The sequence below is a fragment of the Paracoccidioides lutzii genome (genome assembly GCF_000150705.2).
Source record: "Paracoccidioides lutzii Pb01 unplaced genomic scaffold supercont2.87, whole genome shotgun sequence".
Taxonomy (NCBI): domain Eukaryota; kingdom Fungi; phylum Ascomycota; class Eurotiomycetes; order Onygenales; family Ajellomycetaceae; genus Paracoccidioides; species Paracoccidioides lutzii.
Window position 1 is genome coordinate 1 of NW_015441033.1, and position 11,354 is coordinate 11,354.

The 11,354-nt window shown below is 32.6% G+C and overlaps 1 protein-coding gene across 1 annotated transcript; it reads right to left on the reverse strand.

Moving 5' to 3' along the window:
- Nucleotides 1-8,069: 8,069 nt before the first annotated feature.
- PAAG_09117 (long chain fatty acid oxidase) lies at nucleotides 8,070-10,418 on the reverse strand (the record flags this gene model as incomplete). The annotated part of the gene is made up of 2 exons (XM_002788925.2): nucleotides 8,070-8,848; nucleotides 8,924-10,418. 2 exons carry the CDS (start codon nucleotides 10,416-10,418, stop codon nucleotides 8,070-8,072), a joined length of 2,274 nt encoding a protein of 757 aa, XP_002788971.1.
- Between the last annotated feature and the right edge of the window lie 936 nt (nucleotides 10,419-11,354).

An 11,354-nucleotide genomic window follows, 5' to 3' on the forward strand; every position in this document is an offset into this window, starting at 1 on the left:
AATTCTACTATTTATACAATAGAGCGCCTTACTTAATCATTTTTAACTAAGGCCACCAGCTTATATTAAATTTTTAATATGAATTTATACAGATTATGAGTATAAAAATAAAACTATCAACTGTATATTATATACAAACTAATGAACAGAGAGAAGTGATAAATCAATACATTACTATCTATCTTTATATCTATATTATTTATTATCAAGATGAATAAGATGAGTAACTGCTAATTGTAAACTATGCTTTTATAGCTACTTTAAATGCTTTCATTAAAATATTTCTTTTCCTCATAGTAAGTGAATATAAATTATAAATATTATTTGACTAACAATCATTGATAAAGAAATTAAATATAAATAAAAAAATTGAGAAGTAGCAAGGAGCTTCATTCATTAAATAAGAAAGATCTGAAATCAAATAAGTAAAAATATAAAGATAATGTAAAAATAGATAAGAAAATAGATTAATAAGTATTATTAATAGTTTAATTTTAAAATAAAAGATTTTTTTTATTTATTATTAAAATCATACAAGATGAATTAATCAAGCTGTAAACTGATAGAGTAGAATATCAGTTACTTTAAAATTCTAAAAAAAATAAGTAATATCTATAAACTGAATCTCTCTATAATAATGAAGATTTATTCAATCTTTTTTTCAGACAAACTATGCAAGAACTCAAAAAATTTTCTATCTAATTAAATTATTATATCACTAGATATAATTGAACTAAATATTAAAAATGAATAAAAAATAGATCATATATTGATCAATTGAATAAACTGAAATAAGCTGCAGTATCAGATGTACTAGAAAAAATTTGATGTGAATTCTTCATGATACTTAGCTTATAACTTTAAAAAATTATCATATATAATATAAAATTTCTATAAAATTAATTCTACAAAAGCTGAACTATTGAAACATCTAAATAAATAAATAAAAATATGAAAAATGAATAGTTATCTGAAAAATAAAGATAATAATGATCTACTAGCATAAGAGTATATCTATTTTTAAATTAAGAAGTAATATTAGACTCAGTACTGAGGTTAGATTTATCTTTATTATATAACTATGTGATTACATCTCATATTTAACCTAGTAGATCAATTATAATTCAATTATATAATTACTTGAATTATTTATAATCAGTTATATAATTATATAAGTTGTTTATAATCTGAGCAGACTCTGATATCTTTTTTTTCTCATCAATCTTAATATTTTATTATATAGCAGTTAGCAATACAAAGAAATTCTTTTCTAGACAGCTCATATCTACTTCTTAATAAGAAGATATATCTGAAAAATAGAATTTTTCTCAATTAATATTATTTAGTATTCTTTAAAATATAAAAATTTATCTATCAGCTCTTAGTGCTGTTTTTCATATTATATTTTCTCATATCATAATTTCAATAATTCTATATTACTATTTCTTGTCTTAATTTCATCAAAAATATATATATCTATATTTAGATTTTGATTTTAATAAATTTTTTGATAATCTTTGAGTTCAATATTTTTAACTTAAGAAGTAGTTGCATTTAAATATTTTTATTATTTTTCTAAACTTTAATATTAAGACTTTTTATACTAGCTTTTTGTCTTTATACTGCTTATTACACTAGTTACTAAAGTACTTATCTTCTCATACTACTTATCAAAGTATTTTAAAATCAGTATTTTATAGAGGAATTAGTATCATTTTAAGATTAAGTATTCAGAATCAATTATAGATCAGCAATTTTTAAAAATTAGGTTCTTTAAAATAAGTAACTTTTTGAAGGAATAAGAACTAAGAACTTTATGAAGAATTAGATTATCATATTATTAATATCTTATTTTATGAAAGATTAGAGATAAAATTTATTACTACTCATTTATATATATAAATATTTTAAAATTTTTAAAGTTTTTTCAATAAGATTCAGTAATTAACTACTATTTAATTTTATATCTATATTTTTTATTTATCACTATTTTTTTCCTCTGTAGTGCTCATTGTGTCTATATATTTACTCTTTTATAATTTTATTTATAGAGCTTTTCATACTTTCTTTTAATGCTCAGTTTATTTATTCTAAGTATCTTTATAAATTTCTTGCAACTTAATTCATAATTTTAATAATTTTATCATCTTCTACAACTTATATAGTAAATACTTTAATATAAATTAATTTATTATAATTTAAAATATACTTATTTTTTACTTTATTAATAAAAATTTTATATCAAAAAGGTCAATCATTTAAAACCTTTAATACTATTAATAATTTGATAGCTCTTCAATAGTTGAGACCATGTTGAGTACTCAAAATTTTTATTAAATTTTATTTTTCTTATCTTTATTTTAAAAGCTTTTTTTGCTATCCTTTATTAAAAATTTAAAAGTGCTATCAAGAAACTTTATCAAAGTTAATAGCTCTTAATCTCAATCTTAATCCTTACCTGTATGAAATTATCTCTATCAAACTTCAATCAAATTTCTAGCAGCCTATATTACTAAGTTTGAACATATTTTCTATGAGATCAGAGTCCAGGATTAGCTATATTCTTTAAAAATATCTCAATTCTACCAAGTCTTCAGTATATTAATTTAAAATTATCTAGCTCAGCAGCTAAATCTTCCTCAGATCTATAAAAAATTCCTATATAATGTTCTACAATTAGCTTCTAATTCCTTTTATTTATTCTTACTACATATATCTCAACTAATTATATTAAGCGCCTGACTCACTCTAATCACTTGACAGCCCAGCTCACTTCAATAGTCTGGTTTGACCTGATTGATCTGATCATCATGAATGTTATGACTCTATGAATCTCAATTAGATTCAAGTTAATACTTTTGATCTTTCAGATAATTTTCTATTATATGCTCTGTTAATTTCACCTTCTCAACAGGAAAAAATTCTATCAAGAAGGCTGTTGTATACACTGTGAATTTCATAATCATTGAATTAAAAATTGTTATTTTTATTTATATTTTTTTTAAGATCTATCACTGTCAAACTGCTAAAATAATTTTAGCCTCTAGGCAAAAATTTAATGATGACTCTGATGTTAATGAGATATAAAATGAAATCTATAAAAATCTGATAAAGAGTGGTCAAGGTGGTTAATCTACTGATAAATTTGATGAATTTTCATTTTACTATTTTCTTGCTTCTAATATAGCTGCTTGAGGGCAAGCACTCTTTTAAATAAGAAAGTAATATTACAGCACAGCTACTTGTATATGAATTAAAATTTATCTACTCTGCTATGCTCTAAAGATTGATCTGTTCTAATCTCAATCATATTCAGTTGTTTATATTAATGTGATCTGATCCTCAATCATATCTGCTCTGAAGGTTAATCTAATTTGATTCTCAACTACTTATATATATTCAGTTACTTATTTATTTATTATTTTAATTCTTAGTTTAGTATTCTTATCGCAGCTGCCTAGTTAGATAAATAAATTAAAGCTATTATCTTGTTTTTATTTTAACTCTATTTGAGCTATGATAGTTATTAATAATATATTCTTGAAAAAAAAAAACTATGTTTGCTAGTGAAAACAAAATACTACTACTGAAATAACTGAATCAAAAATGTTAATCAGTACATGAACAATTGTTTGATGTGCTGATAAATAAAGATCTTCTCTGATAAAACTTCTGAGCTGCTGAAGCTGCTATGAATTCTCAGCAGAGTCTGATAGCGCATCTTAATAAACTCTATTAATAACTCTATGATGAAAATAAATCATAATATTATATTGATGATTATCTGTTAATTAAGTAAAAAGTCTATATTTATTTTTATCATAAGAAAAATAGACATTAAAGAGCTGATGAGACTGTTCTTAAAGTACTACTATAAATATTATAAAGTATTAAATTCAATTATATTAGACTATGAATTACAATTCATCTCAGAATTCTAAGATGAGTTTATCAGATGATTGAAAGTTAAGCTGAAGATTTCATCAGCTCATTACATATAAATAAATGATCAAACTAAATTGTCAATCAATATCTGATAATCAAGCTTTGTCTATATGTAAACTACTATTAAAATAATTAAAATGAGTGACTGTCAATAATAAATCATGTAGCTTAAGCTCTAATAAATGAATTAACTGAAATAATATTCTTTTTTACTGTCTATAAATATAAATCTCAAATGTTCTTTGATTAAAGTTACTGCTAAAGATATTATATAGAGAAGAGAAGTTCAAATAAGAAGATATCTAGCAGTATATCATTCAAATAAAAAAATTTTAAAAGCTGACAACTGATAATGTGAAAAAGATATTAGAAATCATAGAACTACAGATCAACAAGTATTATCAGAAGTTAAATTTTGAGATAGAAGATAAGATTTTCCTGTTACTATAGAACTATAGAATTCAAAATTTTAGCAGAAAGCTTATAAAGCAAAATGAAGACTTTTTTGAGATCATTGAAACAGTTAATAACAGCTACAGACTAAGACTATCAAATTATATAAAAATTCACTTAATATTTTCTTTTGATAAGCTATATAAAGTTGTAAATAATTCTCTATCAGAACAACTAAATAAAATATCAAAAGCAGTCAAGATACAAGAAGAAAATAAGTAAGTAGTTGAGAATATTTTAGCAAGTTATATCTCTTATAAGAAGCTTTAATCTCAGATAAAATGACTAGAATTTGAAGAAGATTTAACATAATATTTAGCATAAAATCTAAAGAGATCAATATATCTAATTCAAGAATTTTATACTACAAATTCAATAAAAGTAAAATCTTCAAAGTGTTTAAATAAATAACTAAGTATTTGAAAAAAAAAAATAACTATTTAGCAGATAAAGCAGATGATAATTTATCAGCATAAGAGTATATTTAGACTTTAAAGAGAGATTAATATAATAATGTAGAACAGACTTCATTTATACTTCTCAACAATATGAGATCACTGAGTCAAAAAAAGTAATTATATCTATATAACAATAATATAGTAATTAATTTTATAATTAATCTGTAAATAATTATTCTGTAAACAGGAAAATTATCTAATAATTATACTAAGAAAAGAAATAATTATACTTAGAAAATAATTATATAAACAGAGTTTTTTGAATTTATTATTTAAAAATTATTTTACTATTTTATTAAAATAGCTTAATTAACTTACAATTAAATATCTATTTTATCTATATTTAAATTAAAGTTACAATATTAAAGAAAAAACTATATTTGAAAGTTTTTGCTACCTTTTATAAATTATTAACTGACTAAGTATATTTGCTAGTATATTTTGCATTTGAACTGATATTGAATTAAAAAGCAGTATTAGAAAAAAATTTTTATTCAATTTACTTATCAGATATTGAAACTGTTAATTGTTATAAAGTACTTAAGAACTTAATGATTAGTCAAGATCTTGAATCTTTTTATTCTCTGAAAATCTTTTAACTTAGTATATTATTCTAATAATACTTTTATAATCATCTGTTATAACTTCAATCTAGAGGTATATAAAATAAATACTTAATTATTAACTATATAAATTATTTTAATAAAATATTAAAATAATTTTTAAAAGGTAAGTTCTGAAAAGACTTTGTTTATATATTGTTTTTTATAGTATAATTATTTATTGTCTTAATATAATTATTAAATTATTGTTAGATAGTTTTTATATTTACAGAGTATTTATTTATAAAGTAATTGTAAAGTAGTTATTATGCTAATACTAGACAATAGCAACTATTCTTTTCAACTCAGTGATTTTACATTGTTAATTAATCTAAATGAAGTCTGTTCTATATTGTTACTCATGTAAACAAATTTTCTATCTATATTTATGTTCACATTTATATTCATATCTATATTAATATCTATATTAATTATTCTTTTCAACTCAGTGATTTTATAATATCAAGTAATTTAAATGAAGTTTGTTCTACATTATTACACAAGTAGACAGATCTTCTATCTATATTTATAGTTATGTTTATATTCAATATTTATATTTATATCTCTATATCTACATCTGTGTTTAAATGAGATTCTCAATGACTGTGACTATACTGAATGCATTGAACTTTTTTTAATTTTTTATTCTTTTATATTTATTCTTATCTTCATTATAAAAACTTCTTTTGCTGTTCTTCAACAAAAATTTAAGAATGCTATTCAGAAGAATTATAATTAAAATCAACAGCTTCAGATTGAATATCAATTTTTATAGACTGCTCTAAAGAACTACTAATTGTATTTGAAGCTCTTATTGTCAAAGTCTGAAAAATTCATCATTTAAATTCTGAAATTTGACATCTAACTTCTCTTAATCAAAGTCAACCGAGTTACAAAAATCATTAAGTGGTCAGTCATGTTAATCTCCCGCTAGTGGAGGATACATTCGTGGAGTTGTCAGGCTTCCACTTCCCTTCTTTTGCCCGAATTCATTGAAACCTCACGACAGCACTTAAAACTCTCGTCCACAACGTTCCCGTTTCGCTATTTTCGGCGTCAGTCAATATTATTTCCGGCAACCAGGGAGGCATTTTGACTTCCTAGCTTGAGGCATTGAAACATGTGGTGCAAATTTGACCCGCTAGCTGTTTTGAAGTGTCTGATTAACGTCTTCCCATTCGTGCGTTGTTGCCAAAGGCGATTCCCCTTTGTAGATAACTACGAGTTCAGAACAGTTGGTACAGAGAAGTTTTACCTAGCAATAGTGGGAAATTTTGACCTCGGCTTCCAATGAAAACTGGAGAACACTTAACCGATACAAGAAAGCAGTACCCTGAAGTCGATAATTCTTGTCAAGTATATGGGCTTTTGTGCGGCCAATGCAATAATTGATATAATCGGGGAAAGGGATTTTCACTGTACTGTACAGTTTATCAAACAAATTGGGGGGAGTGAAAATCGTATATTCAGAACAATAGAAAACTCTAAATGTGGTAAAGATAGCACTGATTTACAGCATTTTTCCGCAGGGGGAAACAGAGATGGAGGGCGCTGCGAGGAGACAGGAGGGTCTTCATTTTACCAGTTGGAATCTTCCAGTTGATTACAATTGGCGTTGCTCCATAGTAGCAATATCAACAGAGAATCCTGGAGAGATTCTGGTCTTTGTAGTAGGATCGTCAAAGGCTTTTATCATTCCTCTGTAGAACGACATTCTGCCTTAGATCTGATAGACTTACTCCACCGTAACATCGAGCGATGTATCCATAACTACCTAGATAAAAATTTCAAATGGCGGCAGCATCCAGTCTGTGAGTCCGGGTCTTGAATAAAGCTCATCGCTATTGACGTGCCTTGTGACGTTTCAGAGGAGTGACCTTTGTTAAGGCTCGTGGATTCATCAAAGAATAACAGAACAATTGAGCTTGGTCGTCTTCCCGAGTCGGGTTTTTGACATGTTCGTACACTAAAGGCAGGCTCCGCATTGGGGTTGTCCAGAACGTTGGAAGTTAATTGATATGAAAAGCTTAGAAAAAACAATCCTGGATGCGAAGGGGCTGGAGTCAGCTAAGTTTTATTTCACGTGATTCAATGATGTCGCCTGGATGGGGAGTCTTGAATAGTGCAGAGTTAAGACGCATATGATACAGATTAATATGAATATCCTAGATTAAGGTAACGGAATTTATTGTTTAATCTTAACCACCAGTTCTTTTCCGATTTTGTTATGTCGGGTTCTATTACTTTTTTACCCTAATTCACATCAACTTGTTTGGCTGAACTGGCACCAACATCAATATACACTTCTTTTCTCTACATACAGCAAAGAATATTTAGGTTAATAATAATAGTGATTCTTCATACACCCAGACTATGTACATTTAGGGAAATAAGGAAGCGGGAAATGAGCGGCATTTTGGAGGTAAAAGTATGAAGCAAGGGAAGGCCGAGACGAGACCTCCATTCAGCTTAACAAGCCTCCCTCCCCTTCAGGGAACAAATATGCCATCGCGGGCCTAGCCAGTGCCAGCGGCAGATAGGAATTATATTATATGAGTGGCTCCTCTGATATATCTTCTCGATTCCAAGTCTGCCAATTGTTCTCTCTCTTTTAGAGCCTTGGAGCAAATGAAACATCCTCGCCCCTAAGCACCTTTGAAACATTCCGACTCGTCCAGTCTGAAATGGCCATGTTGGTAACCATTGGATTGACACCGCTCGCGCTTGGGAAAACAGACGCATCAGTGACATAAAGTCCTTCGGTACCCCAGACTTTCCCGGTGGGGTCAACGACGCTAGATTTTGGAGTGGTACCCATACGGCAGGTACCCATCTGATGGGCACTTGCAAAAGCAGTGCGTTCAGGGGCCAATGGAGAATAGACATGGCGGACCTTTTTGATCCAGGCCTGGAATGACGTATGATTGATACCTTCTTCAGGTCTACATGTCTCGGTCACTAAACGTTCGGGGCGAATGAATGTTGGGATGTCGCGACTGGTAGTGTAAATTTCTTGAGCGCCGCAAACATACGCAATTTTTGCGGCACCAATAACAGCTTCCATCATGTTCTTTCTATCGAAATGGGAAGGAGTATAGGCGATTCTGCATCGACCATCGACAGGATCAGGGTAAACCCTACCCGCATCTCGTTCGCGGGTGAGAGTGATAAACCCAACCATTTTGCGAAGGGTTGCAGCAAAGCGCTTGTACATGAGACCGTCGTTCCAGGGGAAAACGGGAAGGAAGAACGACGGGACTGCGGTTAGAGTCTCGATCTTCGCTCCATGGCCCTGACCATCCACATTCTCGAATTCCGTTACCATTGATGTGAGAATGCCACCTTCCCACGGGAGCATCTCTTCCTTAAAAACGGCAGACAGAACAACAACTGCACGCAATCAGTCAATGGTTACCATTATAACAAATTTCAATCCGTAATCAAAACACCAAGGTGGGAACGCACCTGGATGCATGTAAAGATTACGCCCGATCTGTGGATTTTTCAGGCCACTCCGTAGGAGCAACAGAGGGGTTTGCAAGGAACCACATGCCACAACGACCTTTCTCGCCTTGATTACCACCTTACGTTTGATGACTGGCTGTCCGGATGTTCCATGATTAATGTCTCTTGAGGTCCAGATTCCTTGAACTCCATGAGCAAGGCAATTTCCAACATTGCCCTCTTTAAACAATATTCTCTCGGCATAAAATCCTTCGATAAATTGAGCGCCGGCGCGTGCAGCATCTGCCAGGAAAGTCACATGGGGGCCATTTTTGCAGCCTGATGCACAACCCAAAGTGCAGTGTCCACACCAATGCTCCTGATTGCCTGTATTCAGTGGAACAGTCTGAGCGGCATAGCCCAATTTTCGTGCCCCATCCAAAAGGACGCGGTTGGGGTTATTATGGTTTACATGCTCTGTGTTAACGCCCATGCGCTCACAAACACGATCTAGACATTTCTGGTACTCCGAAGAGGTGAAGAACGGCATCCCTTTCTTTGCCCATTCCTGGCGGACGTAGCTCTGTGTCTGAATCGAAGCCGACCAGTTAATCGTTCCACCACCGCCCCAGGTCGAACCCGAGATGGCGGCAATAGAGCCATCATCAGAAATGTTGGCGCCCCCATTCTCGAACATATTTGAGGAGGCATGCCTCATTGTCATAGGGAAATGCCTTTCTGGGAAATGATAAGCCTTTTCAAGCACAATAACGCTGTGGCCAGCCTCCGCAAGATTCTTTGCCGCCACAGCTGCACCACAGCCGCTGCCAATAACGACGACCTCTGTTGAGATAATTTCGGCGTTGTCTCCAGGAGGAATCTGCACAAACTGATACGGGTAGCCTTCAGAGGGGGCATAACCGATGGGCACTTGGGGAAAGCCAAGAATCTCCGGGAGAGTTGGACTTAGAGAAATCCACGCCTTGTTAAAAAGCAAAATAAGCGAACGGTAAATGGTGCGCATGGGTGGAAGGGTAGAGGTAGCCCAACCGCGAAAGATTGCTTCGCGAACACGGTAAGAGTGGCACTGGATAGGAGCGAAGTATCCAGTCAAGGCAAAGGATATGGGGCGACTATTGAGGGAGTTGAGGATTATGCAGATACCGCGCCTGGCGTCTTCTGGGATTTGCTGACCGAGGATTCGAGACAAACTCTCTTTGAACTCTGGGATGCTGGAGGCATTTTCATTGAGGTACCGGACGGCGAGGTCAGGGTGTGTCGAGGGATCGGCATTAGAGTGAATGCCATGAGCAGCAAGCACATACTCAGCATCTTCGATTATGCAGTCACCCAGGGATCCGCCTTCGCCTTTTGATCTGATGGATGGAATGACAATATCTGCCAGCGCCAAAAGCGTTTTCCATTGAAGTGGGGATAAAACGGTATTGGGTGCGGGGGCAGGAGGCAGAGGGCTGTCCAGGACAGTGACAACAGTGGATGGTGAGGGAGCAGCCATGGCGATCGATTTTGGGTTATGTCTTGGGGTTAAATATATGTAGAGAAAAGGGGTATGAAGCGCGATGCTCAAAAATCTGCAGGACGATCGGACAGCTAGAAAACCAGACAACCAGACAAGCGGACGACTGGATGGCGAGGCCGAAATGGAGGTTAATATTTACTAGTATTGGTGGAGGTTGTGGGAGGCGAGGGTATTTCCTTTGCCTGCATTCAAACGAGTGTGAGGGGGCTCAAGAAGAGCAGCAAACAGGAAATATAAAGAACTTTCCAACTTGACAGCGAACGAGTGACTCGAGGGGGAGGAACGAGAGAGAAAAGATATACAGGCAGTATAGAAACTAGCTGCTGTTGATGATGCTTGGGCTAAGGCGAGATGAGGAGAATAACGAGGAGTGGATCTTTAAGGAGAAGAGGGAGAGAAGTTAGAAGAAGCATATACAAAGACGACGTTGTTGGAGAGGGAGGGAAGGGGGGGGGATTGATATAAAATTAAAAAAATAAAATAAAATAAAATAAAAGAGAGGAGAAGATGGAGATGAAGCTGTTGTTTACTCAGTCTCCGCCGGGGCGGGCGGAAAGCGCAGACGGTGAGGAAATCAACAACAGACAGCTCGCACTGTAACTATTCAGATGGAAGGGACGAAACAGAAGCAGGTAAAAAGAAGAGAGAGAGATGCTGCTGTATGGGATTCTTGGACAATCGTTTCCCCCGGGTCGAGTAGAGTCGTTGGGAGGCTCATGGCTTTTCATTTGAGATGGATGCCAACATGGACTGTTCAATGCCCCGGTTCTGAGATGTCTAACTGGTTAACTAGGATCCCTCTCTCTCCTCGGCTGCCGTGTGATGTTTTTGTTTGTGACATTGAAGATAGGGAAAGCGAGTGAGAAGATGGTGACCCCCAGATCCAGAGTTTAACTATTAGTTTGTTTGTTA